Source organism: Erythrolamprus reginae, chromosome 8 (genome assembly GCF_031021105.1).
Source record: "Erythrolamprus reginae isolate rEryReg1 chromosome 8, rEryReg1.hap1, whole genome shotgun sequence".
Classification (NCBI taxonomy): domain Eukaryota; kingdom Metazoa; phylum Chordata; class Lepidosauria; order Squamata; family Dipsadidae; genus Erythrolamprus; species Erythrolamprus reginae.
This window is the reverse complement of record NC_091957.1, coordinates 375,638-391,332: the sequence shown is the minus strand read 5'-3', so window position 1 is coordinate 391,332 and position 15,695 is coordinate 375,638. Positions and strand designations below refer to the sequence as shown.

The window sequence follows — 15,695 nt, the reverse complement described above, 5'->3', positions numbered from 1 at the left end:
AGAGGTGGGATCTTCCTGCTTCGGACCGGTTCTGTAGAACCAGTAGCAACTTGGTGGCCTGAGTGGTTGGAACCAGCAGCAAGAGACTGGTGATGGAACTGAGGGACTGAGAAGAGACCTGGGAGACATCATAGTGCTAGAAAAAGGGGTGACTAATATCAAGAAGAGATCCTTCCTTTTAACCAGGTTGAGATACTCCCCTGGGACCCTGGACACTGTTACAATCCAGAACTTCCAATTAAGAACTAATTAAGAATTTAACACTATCTTATTGCTGACTAATTTCCGATATTTTTTATATTTTTTATATATTTTATATATATATATATATATATATATTATATTTATAGTTTTTAAACTTGATAAACTTAGATATTTTTTCTTATTGTATTTTAATAATCAAGTTAATCTATTTTAATTATTACTAATTTAATCTTAATATTATTGGGGGGTTTCTTAATGAATGGATGACTGGGGTGTATGTAATATTGTGCATAGGATGAATGATTGGTGTGAGTGTGATGGTTGGAGTGGGTGGAGTTATGGTATGCATGAGATGAATGAAAATAGCATGAATGACAGATTTGGCCCACCTGACGCTCGGGAGACAGGAGAGGAAGGGGCACTGATCTCTGGGGTGGCAGAGGGTCGGAATATTTCAGTGTTGCTGGGGAGAGGCAGATATGGCGGGGGCCACAGAGTTAGCCGTTCCAGGGGAACGAGGGATCGTTGCTTAATAACGGTCCCTTGTTCTGGCTCTGTGAGCCCAATCTTGGGTACTGGTGATGAGTGTAACTCTGGCCCTTGGCTCAGGTTGCTGCTGCTCAATGCCAGGTCGGTGGTAAATAAAGCTCTCCTCATCCGGGATCTGATCCTGGATGAGGAGGCCGACCTGGCATGTATTACTGAAACCTGGCTGGGCCCAGAGGGAGGTGTTCCTCTCTCTGAAATCTGCCCAGCCGGGTTTCAGATATGGCATCAACCTCGACCCCAGGGAAGGGGGGAGGAGTGGCTATTATAGCCAGGGAGAGCCTTGGCCTATGTAGACTCATTGCTCCGGAAATTGCGGGTTGCGAGTCTCTCTTGATGAAGTTGGACTTAGGGGTTCAGGTGGGCTTATTTCTCACGTACCTGCCTCCCAGCTGCATGTCAAAAGCCCTGCCTGTGCTACTCGAGGAGGTAGCCAGGTTGGCGGTGGAGTTCCCCGGACTTATTGTCCTGGGGGACGTCAACCTGCTGTCACTCGGCGAAACCTCTGCGTTGACACAGGAGTTCATGGCCACCATGACAGCCATGGACCTGACTCAAGTAGTTCGGGGTCCGACTCATGAGGGAGGGCACGCACCTGACATGGTATTCCTTTCCGAGCAATTGAGTAATGGTCTGAGACTAAGGGGCTTAGAAGCATTGCCTTTGTCATGGTCAGACCATTTTCTACTACGGCTTGACTTCCTGGCTCCAATCCTTCCCCGCAGGGAGGCGGAACCAATTAAGATGTTCCGCCCCAGACGCCTGATAGACCCAGAGGGCTTTTAGACGGCGCTTGGGGTTATTCCAGAGGCACTTGTCCACAGTTCGGCAGAGTCTCTTGCGGAGGCCTGGAACAAGGCTGCAGCGGAGGCTCTTGACCGGATTGCGCCTTTGCAACCTCTCCGTGGCGCTAGACCCCGTAGAGCTCCATGGTTCAACGAGGAGCTCCGGGAGCTGAAACGCCAAAAGAGACGTCTAGAGAAGCGATGGAGGAAGAGTAGGTCTGAATCTGATCGAACACTTGTAAGAGCTTTTATTAAGACTTACAAAGTGGCGCTCAAGGCGGCAAGATGCACGTACCATGCCGCCTTGATTGCATCAGCGGAATCCCGCCCGGCCGCTCTGTTTAGGGTGACCCGCTCCCTTCTTAACCAGGGGGGAGTTGGGGAGCCCTTGCAGAGTAGTGCCGAGGATTTTAACACGTTTTTCGCTGATAAAGTCGCTCAGATCCGGGCTGATCTCGACTCCAATTGGAAAACAGAGTCGACTGACAACGAGTCAGTCGAGGTGACTGGTCCCCAGCAGTCGGGTTTCAGGCCCGGTTACAGCACGGAAACTGCTTTGGTCGCGTTGATGGATGATCTCTGGCGGGCCCGGGACAGGGGTTTATCCTCTGTCTTGGTGCTCCTTGACCTCTCAGCGGCTTTCTATACCATCGACCATGGTATCCTTCTGCACCGGCTGGAGGGGTTGGGGGTGGGAGGCACTGTTCTTCAGTGGTTCTCCTCCTACCTCTCTGGCCGGTCGCAGTCGGTGTTAGTGGAGGGTCAGAGGTCGGCTCCGAGGTCTCTCCCTTGTGGGGTGCCTCAGGGGTCGGTCCTCTCCCCCCTGCTATTTAATATCTACATGAAACCGCTGGGTGAGATCATCCAAGGACATGGGGTGAGGTATCATCAGTACGCTGATGATACCCAGCTTTACATCTCCACCCCATGCCCAGTCAACGAAGCAGTGGAAGTGATGTGCCGGTGCCTGGAGGCTGTTGGGGCCTGGATGGGTGTCAACAGACTCAAACTCAACCCGGATAAGACAGAGTGGCTGTGGGTTTTGCCTCCCAAGGACAATTCCATCTGTCCGTCCATTACCCTGGGGGGGGAATTATTGACCCCCTCGGAGAGGGTCCACAACTTGGGCGTCCTCCTCGATCCACAGCTCACATTAGAGAACCATCATTCAGCTGTGGTGAGGGGGGCGTTTGCCCAGGTTCGCCTGGTGCACCAGTTGCGGCCCTATCTGGACCGGGACTCATTGCTCACAGTCACTCATGCCCTCATCACCTCGAGGTTCGACTACTGCAACACTCTCTACATGGGTCTACCTTTGAAAAGTGTTCGGAAACTTCAGATCGTGCAGAATGCAGCTGCGAGAGCAATTATGGGCCTACCTAGGTATGCCCATGTTTCACCATCACTCCGCAGTCTGCATTGGCTGCCGATCAATTTCCGGTCACAATTCAAAGTGTTGGTTATGACCTTTAAAGCCCTTCATGGCACTGGACCAGAATATCTCCGAGACCGCCTCCTGCCGCACGAATCCCAGCGACCGATTAGGTCCCACAGAGTGGGCCTTCTCCGGGTCCCGTCAACTAAACAATGTCGGTTGGCGGGCCCCAGGGGAAGAGCCTTCTCTGTGGCGGCACCAACTCTCTGGAACCAACTCCCCCCAGAGATTAGAACTGCCCCTACTCTCCCTGCCTTCCGTAAACTCTTAAAACCCACCTCTGCCGTCAGGCATGGGGGAACTGAAACATCTCCCCCGGGCATGTTTAATTCACGCATGGTAGGTTTGTGTGTGCGTCTGTTAGTATATGGGGTTCTTTTAAATCTTGTATAAATTTTAAAGTTTTCTGATTATTTATGATTTGTTCTATCTTGTTGTGAGCCGCCCCGAGTCTTCGGAGAGGGGCAGCATACAAATCTAAATAATAAATAAATAAAATAATAAACCTCAGAACCTAAGAAGAGCCCTGCTGAATCGGGCCAAAGCCCCTCGAGTCCAGCCTTCTGTGTGTCCCCACACCATAGTCCACGGGGATCTTGAGCAGGAAGAGAAGGCCAGACCCTCCCTTTCCCTTGACCCCCAATCAATGGGACCCAAGGGAACCTTGTCTGCCTCAACCAACAGAGAGGCGGCACTTGGACATCCATTTCAATCACCACCTAAGATACGCTCGGCATCCCTGAATCTGCCTCATCCTGCCTTGAAGCTCTCTGGGCTGACAGCTGTCATGACCTCTTCTGGACGGAGGGAGGGAACGGAGGAAGAGGAGGGTAGAAGGAGGGAGGAGAAAGGGGGAAGAGGAGGAGGGGAGAAAAAGGAGTAGGAGAAGAACCTAAGAAGAACCCAGCTGAATGGGGCCAAAGCCCATTGTGTCACCCAGTGGCCCTCCTTTTCTCTTGACCCCCAAGAAATGGGACCCAGGGGAACCTTGCCTGCTGTTTGGAGTCCTTTTTGGAATGAGCAGAATATAAATAAAATATAAATAAAATATAAATAAAATAAAATAAATAAAATAAATAAAATAAATAAAATAAATAAAATAAATAAAATAAATAAAATAAATAAAATAAATAAAATAAATAAAATAAATAAAATAAATAAAATAAATAAAATAAAATAAATAAATAAAATAAATAAAATAAATAAAATAAAAATAAAATACAATAAATAAAAATAATAAAATCTAAATAAAATAAATAAAACCCAGGCCTGCCACCCCACGCTGGTTTCTTGGCAGCAACATGGGGGGGGGGCACCTTGGACTTTTTAAAGTGCTGTGTGTGTGCATGGTACACAATGCGCACACGCCCATACGCACGCACGGCGTGTCCCTGAGCCAACCGGCAGTCACCCCATCCGGTCCAGGCCCTGCGTCTCAGGAGACCCCGATGATGCCGAAGGGGCCTGTGTTGGTGTGTGTTGCGACAACAAAAGCTTCCATGTGAACTGTTGCATGTTGTTTACAAACCCACCAGGTCATATCCAGACCCTTTAGCCTCCTACTGTTTTAACTTGAGTTCCGCGTCTCTCGCGGGTCAATTCAGTTCCCCGAGCAGGTTCAAAGTCCACGGCATCCTGGTTTAGGGTGGGAGTCTGGGAGATGGATTCCCCGGCAGTCCCACAAAAAATCACGGCTAAAAAGTGGGGGAAGGTGAAGTCTGTTTATTCCAGGGGAGGGAAAGGAAGGCGGTCAAGGCAAGTGGGGGGGGAGGGGCGCCAGAGGTGGGAGGTCGGCCGTTCTGGCTTCCGGAGGTCCAGGATCCGGAGGGTCTTTGGCTGGAGAGAGGCCGGGGGCTTCAGCCGCTGGAAAATAAAGCAGCAGGAAGAGGGTCACCACAAAATGGGGAGGGGGGGTCTGTTCCCCAAAACTTTTCTCTTCGGAGTCATCTACATTTTACCAAAGTTTACTTGAACTGAACCACTCAAAACTCAACTGCAGGAAATGTGCCTTTAGTAACCGAGTAGTTGGTGCCTGGGACTCACTTCTACGTGCGTGGAACTTTCCCTCCCACTTGTTGTATCCTAAGATTTTTATTAATATCGACTGCTTCCTCATTGCTCACTTGACCCCTGTGACCACCATTAAGTGTTGGACCTCATGATTCTTGACAACTCTATATTTTCTTTTATGGACACATCTGCACCAGAGGCAAATTTCTTGTGTGTCCAATCATTCTTGGCCAATAAAGAATTCTATCCTATTCTGCCAGACTCTGTAGTATCATCACCTGCTGACCCCCAGAACTTGACCCTTTTGGACTCTCCACTGTTGACCTCTCCCGATTCCTCAGAGGTCACTAAGGGGCCTGCATAAGTGCCCCAGCCTGCCTTCCGCCCCTGTCCTCACGTTTCTCTCTTACTAGCATCATGTACATAAATCCTATTATATCTTTGTATGCCACCAATACCTACCTGACAAAACAAACGAAGGAATAAATAAAATAAAGCAGCCCCCTCCCCACTTTAGAAGAAGCTCCTGGACCACACAGCAGCTGGAAACGTCACCGCACCCACAGCCCAACCTCACACTTAGAGGCCCCTCTTCTGCTGCACACAAACAGCTGGAGGGCAGCCCCCTCTGCCACCATAATAAAGACACACACACACACACACACACACACGTGCCCCATTTCAGCCCTTGCAAGGCAGCTGCACTCACCTGATCTGGTTGAAACATTTATCTGCAATGCAGAGAAAGACCCCGGTCAGTCTCAGGGGCAGGGCAGGACTTAGGGGCCCCTAGAAGGCGGAAGGGCAGCACCTCCTTCTCATGGGGGGTGTTGGGGGCTGGGGGGGCTCCCGATGCCCTTAGCTACAATTCCCTGCTGCTCCCGCTCCCCTAAGGGCTGGACACCCTCACCAGGGTCCCTGGAGCAAAGGCAGCCACACTCACCGGACAAGGGCGGCACCACCAGCTCGGTCGCCAGCCCCAACTGCTGGCACAAGGCCTTGAATCTGTCCAGGTTCTGACCCCCCTTTGGGCCTCTGCCTGCGAGGGAAGAGGGGGCAGGGGGAGGAGGGCTATTCACCCTCCCAGCAGCCCTCCCCAAACTCCCTGCTGGGGGGGAGCCGCTGAGGGGACCCCCACCCAGGCATAAGCCCTCCCCCCATTTGGGGACAGGGGGGGCCACGCTGGGTTCAAGGCTTCCCAAGGCTGCTGCCGAAGGGGGCCAGGCTGATGGGGAGGGAGGCCAGGTTGACCCGGGCAGCCACCCCCACCCACGCCCATCATCCACAGCCACTTTGCTTTATGCCACCCCCACCCCTGTGCCTGGGCTCAAGAAGCAGCGTCACCCACTGTAAAGCTGGAGGCTCTGGTTGGGGGGCATCCCCTTCATCTCCCGCTGGACGTAGACGATGGCGAAATTGGCATCGCTGGCCAGCACCCGCAGGTCCTTCTTGCCCTTCTCTGCAGGGGGGGAAGCGGGGGGGCCACAGTCACTGACACCTTCCCCCCCCTTGGAGGGAGGCCCTTCTCCCTCCCACCCACCCACAACCCCTGGGAAACCAAATGGGTCATCTTCTCTGGCCTCCCCTCTGAAGAAAGAACCACCAAGGGGTCTGCCCCCCATACCGTCACGTGCGGTGAAGTGTCCCGGCTGCTCCGTCCTCATGTAGGTGCCTTTCATCCCTTCGCAATTGTCCCCCCTTGGAAGCGGCAAAGAGAAGCAACGTTTGGGCCGGCAAAAGGGAGGCTGTTTCGGGGCTTTGGGCGGCTGGCATTCGTGTGTGGGGAGGGTCCCATTTGCCCCCAGAGGTTTCATCCAGCCCGGAGTCCCCCAGGGGCAGCTTCCTCCAGTTGGGTGACCAGGGTGCCCCTCCCCCGCCCTGTCTGTCAAGGGAGAAAGTGGGCGGGGGCACAGATCAAGGAGGGTCCCAACCCCAAAAGGTATTTACAACAAGTAGTAGATCTCTATTTCCAGGTTGCCGTCTGGCAAGGGGGCGATGTGGGCTGCGGGGGTGGTGATGATGTCCTTCAGGCTCTGGAACATGGGGTCAGTGGAGGCGAGGGCCAGGACACGCCACTTCCCTGCAAACTGCACATGCCCCCCCCCCCATGGCATGGTTAGACCGGCAGGCCTGCCCCCTCCCGCCCAGCCCTCGATAGACTGCGCTTGACTCTGGAGGGGTCCAGGGGGTGCACAGCCCAAGGGCTGGCAAGGTCTCGCCACATCTCTGGGACCCTGGAAGCGGCTCCAACACCCGCAAGGGCCCCCCTCCTCCCTTCCCCCCAAGCGATACCCTTTTAAGGTCGAAATTCGGGTCCACGTCCACATGGGCCTGGACGGCAAGCAGGCAGAAGGCGAGGAGGCTGAGCAGGGGGCCCTCCATGCTGGCGGTGGGTCTGCCGAGGGGGCGGAAGGGGTGGCAGGGCCCTCTGGGGCAGCTGGATTTATACCTCTCCCTGGGCAGGAAGTGGGGCTTATGCAACTATGCTGGGGGCAGTGGGTGTCCGGTAACAGGGCATTAAGGGATCAGAGGGGCTGCACCCCCAGCCTGCAACCCGACCTCCCTCTTATCTAAATCCCCTCCAAATCCCCAGCACTAGAGAGGGGCTCCCTTCAGGGCCAGGCCTCAAGGGAGAACAATCACACACACACACACACACACACAGCATGGGGGAAAAACCCTCTGCCCCCCCTCGCTTGGGAAGATCAAGCAAAAGGCAACACAAAAGGTTACATAAAGCTGGGACGCCGTGTGTGTATGTGTGTGTGTTGTGTGTGTGTGTGTGCACACAAAGGGCCTGGGCTTTGAAAGGGGAGTGGGCGGGGGGGGGAGAGCTTTGTCCGGCTGCCCAGAACTGCCCCTAGGATCCCATTCTTTGAGAGAAGCAACAGGAGAGAAAAGACACACACACACCCCGACACAAAAGTTGTATTTTTCCATTTTTTTAAATGGTCCAAGAAGAGATTTTGGTGGAATCCTCCATCAGCCCAAAAGACAATCACACACACACACAATATCCCCCCGCCCTCCTTCCCCTCCCACCCCAAGGCAGCAGCAGTGACGCCTGAGTTGTGTTGCATTTTCTTTTATTATTGCTGTTGTTCAGACTTGCAGGGCAGGAGAAAGGCTGCGCTCAGGCCAGAGGCAGGGGGGGTGGCTGGGCTGGAGGGGGAAAGAGGCCACAGGGAGGGGGATTCAGCGCTGTGGGGAGAAAGGGGTTTTCGGGGGCCTCCCTTCCGTTGGAGGCGGGAGCCAGGCGAGCGACTGCGGAGAAAAAGGGGGAAGACAGAAGGTCACTTCAAGGGACTTTGGCCACTCTCTGTCCGGTCGAAAAAGACAATGTCTGCTTAAATAAGGAGATAACTACAAAGCATTCAGTTTTCAAAAGAAACATTCAAAGGGGAAAGGAGGAGAGAAATGACAACAGCAACACAGTTATAAAGTGACACAACCATTGTGCATTCTTGGACACTTTCCGGGACAGAAGCGACTCACCTACACACTTTCCCCCAGGCAGAGATCTGCGCGGAAGGAAGACAGGAAAAGGGGTTGTGAAAAGGGCCCCCCAGGAGGCCCCCTCCCCATGCCCCCCTTCCGCCCCCTCCCCACAGCGCCCTCACCGGTCTGGGGCAGGAGGAGGAGGTCCTGGTGGTCCAGGCCCTGGTCCAAGGCCGCCTGGGTGAACTGGGCCAACAGCTCCGGGCGCAGCTGCTTCTCCCTCCCTGGCACCAGAGAGCAGAGCGGGTGAGGGGCCCTGGCACCGCCCCCTCCCCCTCCCCCTCTCCCTCCCCCCCCCCCCCCGCCTGCAGGAGGGAAGGGCCGGGGTGGGGGTCCCGGCTGGACCTACCGTAGAGGGTGACCATGGTGAAGGTCTCGGCCCCCTTGGTGATGGTGTCCCCCAGCAGGGCAAACTCGTGGTAGTTGGTCTCCAGCACCCGGATGTTGTGGACACTCCCTGACCCTGGAGGGGGGGCGCTAGTCAGAGGGGGAGGGAGGGAGGGGGCTCTCTTTGGGGGCAGGGGAGGGAATCCGGCTCAGCTCCTCCCTGGGCCTTCCAGGCTGGCCTCCCCACCACCAGTCCCATCGTGCTGGCTGGGGATGATGGGATGAGTTGGGGGAGGCGGTGCTGGCTCGGCCTGCCTTCCTCCTGCAGGGGAGGGCTGGGAGGAGGAAGAGGAGCAAAACAGGCTGGCGGCAGGGGGGGGCACCATCTAGGCAGGCCCCTCCCCCCTCCTTCCCCCCCTCCTGGGGCCAGGACAGGAATGAGGGGGGCTCATCCCTCTGGCCAGGGAATGCGGGAGGTAGGATGGGAGTGGGTGGGGGTGGGCTGGCAAACCACCCTGTTTGACCAACCGGCCCCCGGCAGAGCCGAGCAGGAGGGGGGGCCCTCAGGGGGGGCTCCCACGTACAAGGGCTGGTGTAGGTGAAGCGTCCAGGCTCATCCGTCCGGAGGAAGAGGATCCGCTTGGTTTCGCACTGGTCAAGCCTGGGAGGGAGGGAGAGGTGAGGCCAGGAGGAGGGGGGGCAAACAGGAGGAAGCGCCCCCCAATCTGGGCAGCTCTGGCACAGCCCCCCCCCCCCCAATACAGGAGAGCAGCCCCCCCCCGGGCAGCAGGGCCCCCTTACTTGGGGTAGGTGGAGGCCACGTCCAGGTTCCCGTCCTCGGTGGCTGAGACCCGCGTGGTGCACATCTTGAGGACCGGCCTCTTCTCCTTGAACCAGCGGGAGTTGGAGGCCAGGCCGATGCTGTACCAGGTGCCTGTGAACTGGGGAGGGAGGAGAGAGACAGAGGGTCACCCTTTAACACACACACACACACACACACACAGCCAGCCGGGGGCCTTTGGGGAAGGACCACCAGCCCCTCCCGGCCCCAAAGACCCTGGCGGACCCCATGCGGCCGGAGCCCTTCCAGGGGGACAAAGCCAGTGGGGGGGCTTTTAAACTCGGGAGGGGGGTTCACCCTCCCTTGAAGCCACCCAGACTACGGACGAGTAACACGCACACACGCACGCAGAGAGAGGGTCTCGGAGTCCCTCCACCCGCTGGCCTGGCTGAGGAGCCCACCGGGAGGTTTGTGGCTGAGCCGGGACCAAAGGGCGCCAGGGTGCCCCCCCCCCGTTACCTGCTCTTGCTGGAAGTCGGCCTGGACGGGCAGCTCGGCCCCCACCTGCATCAGGCAGAGCAGGGCCAGGAGGGCAGGTAGCTGGGCCCCCCCCATGCTGAGAGAGGCTTTCCTGGGCTCCACCTGGGCTGGCAAAGTCCCCGCAAAGGCTTCCGCAGGAATGGTCAGCCGGGAAGCGGGGTGGGCGGCTATATATGGGCCAGCCTAGCAGCAGGTCAAGGGAGGCCCCGGGCTGGAGGCCGGCCCCTGCTCCCCCTGCCCCCCCCCCCATAGCATTATGCAAGGCGAAGGCAGGCGGGCAGAAGGAGCAGGTGGGGGCCGGCTGGGCTGTGTGAGCCTGCAGGCCCAGCAAGGAGACCCCCCCCCCTTTGCTGGAAGGCAGAGGATCCTGCCCCCCCCCTTGGATTCATCCAGGCTGTGTGCAGGAGAGCCCCCCCACACACACTGCTGTGCAAAGGGCAGGGGAGCCCCCCTTCCATGCGGGGGAGGAGGAGGGAAGGAGCCCCGGGAAGGAAGGACGGGCAGCCTGCCCACAGCGGCCAGATCTCGGCTGCCCCTCGGCCTGATGCCCAGCTGTCTTTGGCGGGGGGGCACTTTGGGGGGGGCACTGCCTGGTCCCTTGATTGCAGCTGGCAAGAAGAACAGGAACCAAAGAGCCGGGTCAATCTGAAGGTCCAGCCGCCCCCCCACAGGCCGAGAAAGCCTCAGGAGGGGCTACATTGGTGGGGGGGGGGAGTCCCTGAACCCCTCACTCGGCTCCCTAATCGAGTCCAGAAGTTGCCAGGCTGGGGGCTGAGGGGGGGCCCATCCTCAGACAGGGCTGGATGAGGGGCAGGATGGGGCAGCCCGGCTGAGTAGGGTGGGGGGGCAGGAGGGGCTGCAGGGGAGCCAGGACCGGGCTTGGGGCAGCTGACCCAGTCCGAAGAGGACTCTGCCCCTCCCTCGAGGCCCCTCAGCCTGGCCAAAGGAAGGCCAGCCGGCCCCTGGCTCCTCTCCAGCCCAGCTGGCCTGGCTGCCCCCCCCTTTGGAGCCAGAGGTGGCCACGTGGCTGCCCACGGACGGACGGACGGACGGACAGACGGACGGGGCTCCCTGCAGCTGGAACAGCAAAACAATCCAGCAGCCAAGAGAACAGTCTGGGGGGGGGCTGAGGGGGGGCAGCCAGGGCTTTCCAGAACTGCTTCCTCAGCAAAAGCCGAAGAGTCCGAGAACAGTCCAGCCCTGAAGGCAGCGGGGCAGCTGGGGGGTTGCGGGGGCCCTCTGGCACTGGAGTGGGGGGGCTCTGCGGGAAAACAAGGCCGGGTGTACCCAGCCTGGCCTTCCCTGGGGGGGGGCAAACCTTTGGGGGTGTCATCAGGCAGCAGAGCCACTGACCTTCCTTTGCAAAAGAGCCCAGAGTTTGTTCAACCACTTACAGCCCAGCCCCCCCCCCCCGGACACCTTAATCTGTGGCCAGAAGGCTTCTTAGGCTTGGGGAGGGTTGGGGTAGCCATGGGGGGGCAGTGGGGGGGGGGGCTCGTTACAGGCTCAGCTCTGCCTTTCAGCTCAAACCTGATCTTTAGCTAACATGCCTCTTTCTGCAAATATCAATAAGGCCAAAGTGGGTTTTTGTGTTTTATTTTCATGTGACCAAGAGAAGGAGAAGCCTGGCTGAGGATGATTTCTCTTCTTGAGTGTCCCCACGGGCTGCCTGGACGTGGCCGGAGGGTCGGATCGCTCACCATCCCTGCTACCCCGTGTATTTCGTTTCTGGAAAGCGGAGAGAGAAAAATGGGGGGGGAGTTGAATCAGAGGGTTTGCCCCCAAAAGGCTCAGCCTCCTGCAGCCCCCCACCAGCCCCAGACCCCCCAGCAAGGCTTCCTTCTGGTGGCCCCTCAACCAGCAGAGGAAGCAAAGGCCACCGTTTCAGGCCCCAGGTGTGGCCAGCTTGGCTGAGAAGGCGCTGAAGCCGGCAACTCACCATCCAGGACATGGAATTGGTCAGTAGAGCTACAAAACCCTGCAGAGAAGAGCCAGGGTGGGAGAGGAAGCCGGGTTAGTGGTTCTGGTGGGCTCCCCTCGTCCGCTCAGCCCGGCCGGATCCCGTGCCACTTGGGCCAAGTGGTCCTCAAGGGCCTGAGACAGACGCCCCCCACCCCACCAGAGGCCCCGTGCTTGGCCCAGCGTGGAGGTTTCGGAATCAGGGGGAGGGGCCTGCTGCAACCCAGGATCTGCCTGACTGACAGGGAGGGCAAACCTCCCCCCCCTGCACCCCCCACCCTGAGGGCAAAGAGCTGCACACCGTAGACAGGGTAGTAGAAGATGAGGTCATCGCTGAAGCCCAGGGCAGTCATGGCCGCTTCAAACTTCTTCAGGACGCTAGTGGCCACCTGTGCCGTCCGTCCTTCCGCAGGTTTTATGAAAGAGAGAAGCGTCAGGGGGGCCCAGGTCCCCCTCCCTCCCTCCCCAGCTCAAGAGCTTTTTTGGCCGGGGGGGGGGGAGGCTCTGGCACCCAAGGAAGGGAGAGCCCCTCCAGAGACGCCCCAGCCTGCAGGGAGGCGACTGTCCCAGAGAAGGACCAGTCAGTCAACCCCCCCCCCTGCAAAGGTTTGCAGTCCCCACCCACTTCAGGCTATCCATTCACACCATAAAGTTTGGCTGAGATCCTGCGGTTCTTCTGGAAGTAGAGGATGGCGTAGGTGCTGTAGTCCGTCTCCCCCACCACCACCTCCACCGGGACACCGCGGCCTGGAAGGGAGACCACAGGGAGATCAAGGGCCAGCAGGCAAGGGGATGAAGGCACCCCCCCTCCTCTCCTGCCTCTCACCTTTCAAGAGGAACCGGCCGGGGGTCTTGTGGGCAAAGTAGCTCTGCTTGATGTTCCAGCAAATCCCTTCCCTGCAGAGACGAAGGTGGCGTCAGCTCACCAAGGCAGGACAGGCCAAAGGGCCGGTTCCATGGGGACCGCTGCAGAGGGACTCCCGCAGGTCTGAATGCCCCCCCTGCCTTGCCTGTGACCAAGCGAGGGCCCTCCTGGAGCCCCCCTCCCACCCCGGATGCCCTGTCCCAAGTCCAGGGCCCCCAAAACACTCACAGAGGCCGGAAGGTGCTAAAGCGCAGCGAGCCCCCATCCGCCTCCGACACGACCACGTTGGTGGCTTCCACCCGGTAGCCGTTTTCACGCAGGTAGAGGCACTCGGAGGCCACCCCCACCAGGAACCACTTCCCTGCAAACTGGGAAAGGAAGCCGGTGTCCCTCTGGCCTCAACCCCCTCCGGTTGACACCCCCCACTCTCATGGGTGAGAGGCTGGGTGGCTGCGTGGCCTTTCAGTATTTCTGCCACTGATCCCCCCGTAGCCCTAAACCACACTTAAAGTGGGGCACAGAAACATAGAAGATGGACAGCAGAAAAAGGCCTCCTGGTCCATCTCGTCTGCCCCTAGACTATTTCCTGTATTTCATCTTAGGATGGATCTGTGTTTGTTGTGGTTGGCTCTGGCCCAGCTCCTGCCCCAAGGAATGTGGAGGTGGAGGTGGGGGAAACACCCACATGCCCCTGGCCTGTTTTGCTCCCGATAGAATCTCCTGACGAAGTCTCCTCTGACGAAGGAAGCGTGAGTGGCAGGGAAGAGGGGAGTTTGGCAGGCAGCCCAGGAGGAGATCAATCATCCTTATCATCCCTGATTCTGAACAAGAACGTATGACGGACCCCCGCATGCATAGAGTGCATAGGAGAGAACAACTGAAGGATTATTACAGGAGATAAGTGAAGCCACCTGTGGTTGGGTGGGGCTGCTTTAATTAGTGCTACAGATAAAAAGAGCAGCATGCTGATTTAGCCTCGTGGAAGTTTATCTGATTCATAGTTTCATCAAGATCGTGGTTTTGCTGTTTCCCTGTTCAAGACTGTGTGTGGCCTTTCTGGACTTTGGAATTGGACTCAGTTTCCCAGTTACTGGGTGAGAAATTGGACTGCATTTAACCTGTGCCTTGTGTGTAGCAGAAAATCCCTTTGACATTTAAAAAGGGAGTTTTTTCTGCTTTTCTGCAGATAAAGACTTTTGGTTTTCCTTCTATCGTGTGGAGTGTGTCTTTTTGGACCAATTACCCTGTAATTACGGGCGGTTGGGACACGCTGGCAGAACAATGTTTATCCCAGGCAGGTTTACATTCCGTTCCTGTGGATTTACCAACCACGTCTGCTGGGAGTTTGTTCCAAGCATCTACTCCTCTTTCAGACAAATAATATTTTCTACCGTGGCTTCTCATCTTTCCCCCAACTAACCTCCAATTGTGGCCCCTTGTTCTTGCGTTCACTTTCCTGTTAAAAACACTCCCCTCCTGAGCGTTATTGAACCCTTGAACATATTTAAATGATGTTTTCATCGTGTGTCCCCCCCCCCCTTCCCTTCTGTCCTCCAGACAGTGGCAAACCTCTAAGAGCTGGTGCGGTGGAGCCTCTCTTTCAAAATGCCACAGGCATCACCGGCTATTTCAAAACAAAGCCTTCACTCTTTTTTATCTGCCGGAACAAGGCCGTCTATTGACTCCTCTGAGCCGAACAGTGTTGGGGGGGAAAACCTGAAACTGAGTCAACAGGACGGGGGCTCGAGCTGTGCTTTCCTTGATGATAAGCAGACGCCCGAGAGGGGCCGAGAAGAAGATGCGCATTGTGCCAGCCCTCCTCCCTCGCCAGGGCAGCCTCCCTGCTGGGCACTGGGGAGCTGAGCAAACAGAAGAGATAAGGAGCCGCCTGACAAGCGGGGCACTGTCAGGAGAGCCGGATTCTGGATCTGCCGCCTATAGGAACCTGCCAGGTCCCTGGGAAGGGCGGAGTGGGGGGGGAGAACAGGCCCTCCCGAAATGCAGCCAGGCCACCGAGAGGAAAACAAAGGCTTTGGGGCCACCTTCATCCCAGGGCCTGTGGGACGGATTCTGGCTGGAAGCTCTTGGCCGCCTCAGAGTGGCTGGCGAGGGACCTCGGAGCTCTTCTCCCCACAAACGAGGCCCCCTCCTCCTCTCCCTCCTGCTCACCTGGCCGGGATCGAAGTCTCCCTGAGTGCTGATCTTCTCAATGGGGCTCTTTTGGGGGGGTGGCTTCCGTGCCCAGGAGGGAGAAGCCAGCAAAAGCCCAGCCAGGAAAAGGACTGCAAAGGGAGCCATGGCTGGACGGTAATGACCAGCAGCGCTCGGGGTGCCCTTGGGCGCAGGAGGGCGGGTGGGCGGGCGGACGGGCTCCCAGTTAGGCATTAATCAGGCTTCCCCGAAGAGGCCAGTGGGGAGGTCCCAGCTGCTGCCCTTCCGCCCCCACAGCCACGGCAAGGCAGAGAAGCTCCCCGGGGACCCTGGGCGGCCAGCCATCCCTTGCAAGGCTCTTCCCCTACTTTGGCCGTACATGGAAGGGACCTGGGAGGTCTTCCAGTCCAGCCCCCTTCCCAAGACAGGAGGCCTTACAGCGAAGGTGGTGGACCTCCTTTGGTTCACGTGCCATGCATGAGCGCATGACCCCCCCACAGACTCCAGCCCCACCCAGCAAACTCAAGGAGACCCCATCAAAGCCCCGCCTACTTACAGGACTATGCGCAGCAAACAGCCCTGATTGGCCAAGGG

General features: G+C 57.3%; 3 protein-coding genes across 5 annotated transcripts; all 3 read right to left on the bottom strand.

Moving 5' to 3' along the window:
- Positions 1 to 4,677: 4,677 nt before the first annotated feature.
- LOC139170847 (lipocalin-like) lies at positions 4,678 to 7,458 on the bottom strand. 2 transcript variants are annotated; one of them, XM_070758391.1, is made up of 7 exons: positions 7,273 to 7,458; positions 6,928 to 7,067; positions 6,605 to 6,678; positions 6,329 to 6,439; positions 5,924 to 6,019; positions 5,690 to 5,711; positions 4,678 to 4,833 (listed from the first exon to the last, which is right to left on the bottom strand). In XM_070758391.1, the coding sequence occupies exons 1-7, from the start codon at positions 7,360 to 7,362 to the stop codon at positions 4,827 to 4,829; spliced, it is 540 nt and encodes a 179-aa protein (XP_070614492.1). In that variant the 5' UTR covers positions 7,363 to 7,458; the 3' UTR covers positions 4,678 to 4,826. The 2 variants fall into 2 exon arrangements, with proteins under 2 accessions (XP_070614492.1, XP_070614491.1); XM_070758390.1 differs by having other exon boundaries at positions 6,928 to 7,364.
- A 596-nt stretch (positions 7,459 to 8,054) lies between these two features.
- On the bottom strand, positions 8,055 to 10,282 carry LOC139170848 (lipocalin-like). 2 transcript variants are annotated; one of them, XM_070758392.1, is made up of 7 exons: positions 10,106 to 10,282; positions 9,607 to 9,746; positions 9,390 to 9,466; positions 8,828 to 8,941; positions 8,601 to 8,702; positions 8,476 to 8,501; positions 8,055 to 8,244 (listed from the first exon to the last, which is right to left on the bottom strand). In XM_070758392.1, the coding sequence occupies exons 1-6, from the start codon at positions 10,199 to 10,201 to the stop codon at positions 8,476 to 8,478; spliced, it is 555 nt and encodes a 184-aa protein (XP_070614493.1). In that variant the 5' UTR covers positions 10,202 to 10,282; the 3' UTR covers positions 8,055 to 8,244. The 2 variants fall into 2 exon arrangements, with proteins under 2 accessions (XP_070614493.1, XP_070614494.1); XM_070758393.1 differs by lacking the exon at positions 8,601 to 8,702.
- A 1,424-nt stretch (positions 10,283 to 11,706) lies between these two features.
- On the bottom strand, positions 11,707 to 15,300 carry C8G (complement C8 gamma chain). The gene is made up of 7 exons (XM_070758389.1): positions 15,120 to 15,300; positions 13,179 to 13,318; positions 12,912 to 12,982; positions 12,731 to 12,832; positions 12,387 to 12,488; positions 12,066 to 12,104; positions 11,707 to 11,854 (listed from the first exon to the last, which is right to left on the bottom strand). The coding sequence occupies exons 1-7, from the start codon at positions 15,246 to 15,248 to the stop codon at positions 11,835 to 11,837; spliced, it is 603 nt and encodes a 200-aa protein (XP_070614490.1). The 5' UTR covers positions 15,249 to 15,300; the 3' UTR covers positions 11,707 to 11,834.
- Between the last annotated feature and the right edge of the window lie 395 nt (positions 15,301 to 15,695).

Excerpts from the sequence above, each read along its gene's own strand:
- LOC139170847 (XM_070758390.1), bottom strand. The coding sequence starts at position 7,307 with ATGTGGACGTGGACCCGAATTTCGACCTTAAAAGGGTATCGCTTGGGG. Across the intron at positions 6,020-6,328 it reads CCAGAGCCTCCAGCTTTACA|GCAGAGGCCCAAAGGGGGGT; the intron begins GTGGGTGACGCT and ends CTTCCCTCGCAG. Across the intron at positions 5,712-5,923 it reads GGTGGTGCCGCCCTTGTCCG|ATAAATGTTTCAACCAGATC; the intron begins GTGAGTGTGGCT and ends TCTGCATTGCAG.
- LOC139170848 (XM_070758392.1), bottom strand. The coding sequence starts at position 10,201 with ATGGGGGGGGCCCAGCTACCTGCCCTCCTGGCCCTGCTCTGCCTGATG. Across the intron at positions 8,942-9,389 it reads CTTCACCTACACCAGCCCTT|GGTCAGGGAGTGTCCACAAC; the intron begins GTACGTGGGAGC and ends CCCCCCCTCCAG. Across the intron at positions 8,502-8,600 it reads CCTCCTCCTGCCCCAGACCG|ATCTCTGCCTGGGGGAAAGT; the intron begins GTGAGGGCGCTG and ends CCTTCCGCGCAG.
- C8G (XM_070758389.1), bottom strand. The coding sequence starts at position 15,248 with ATGGCTCCCTTTGCAGTCCTTTTCCTGGCTGGGCTTTTGCTGGCTTCT. Across the intron at positions 13,319-15,119 it reads GAGACTTCGATCCCGGCCAG|TTTGCAGGGAAGTGGTTCCT; the intron begins GTGAGCAGGAGG and ends TTCCTTTCCCAG. Across the intron at positions 12,105-12,386 it reads CTTCTACTACCCTGTCTACG|GGTTTTGTAGCTCTACTGAC; the intron begins GTGTGCAGCTCT and ends TCTTCTCTGCAG.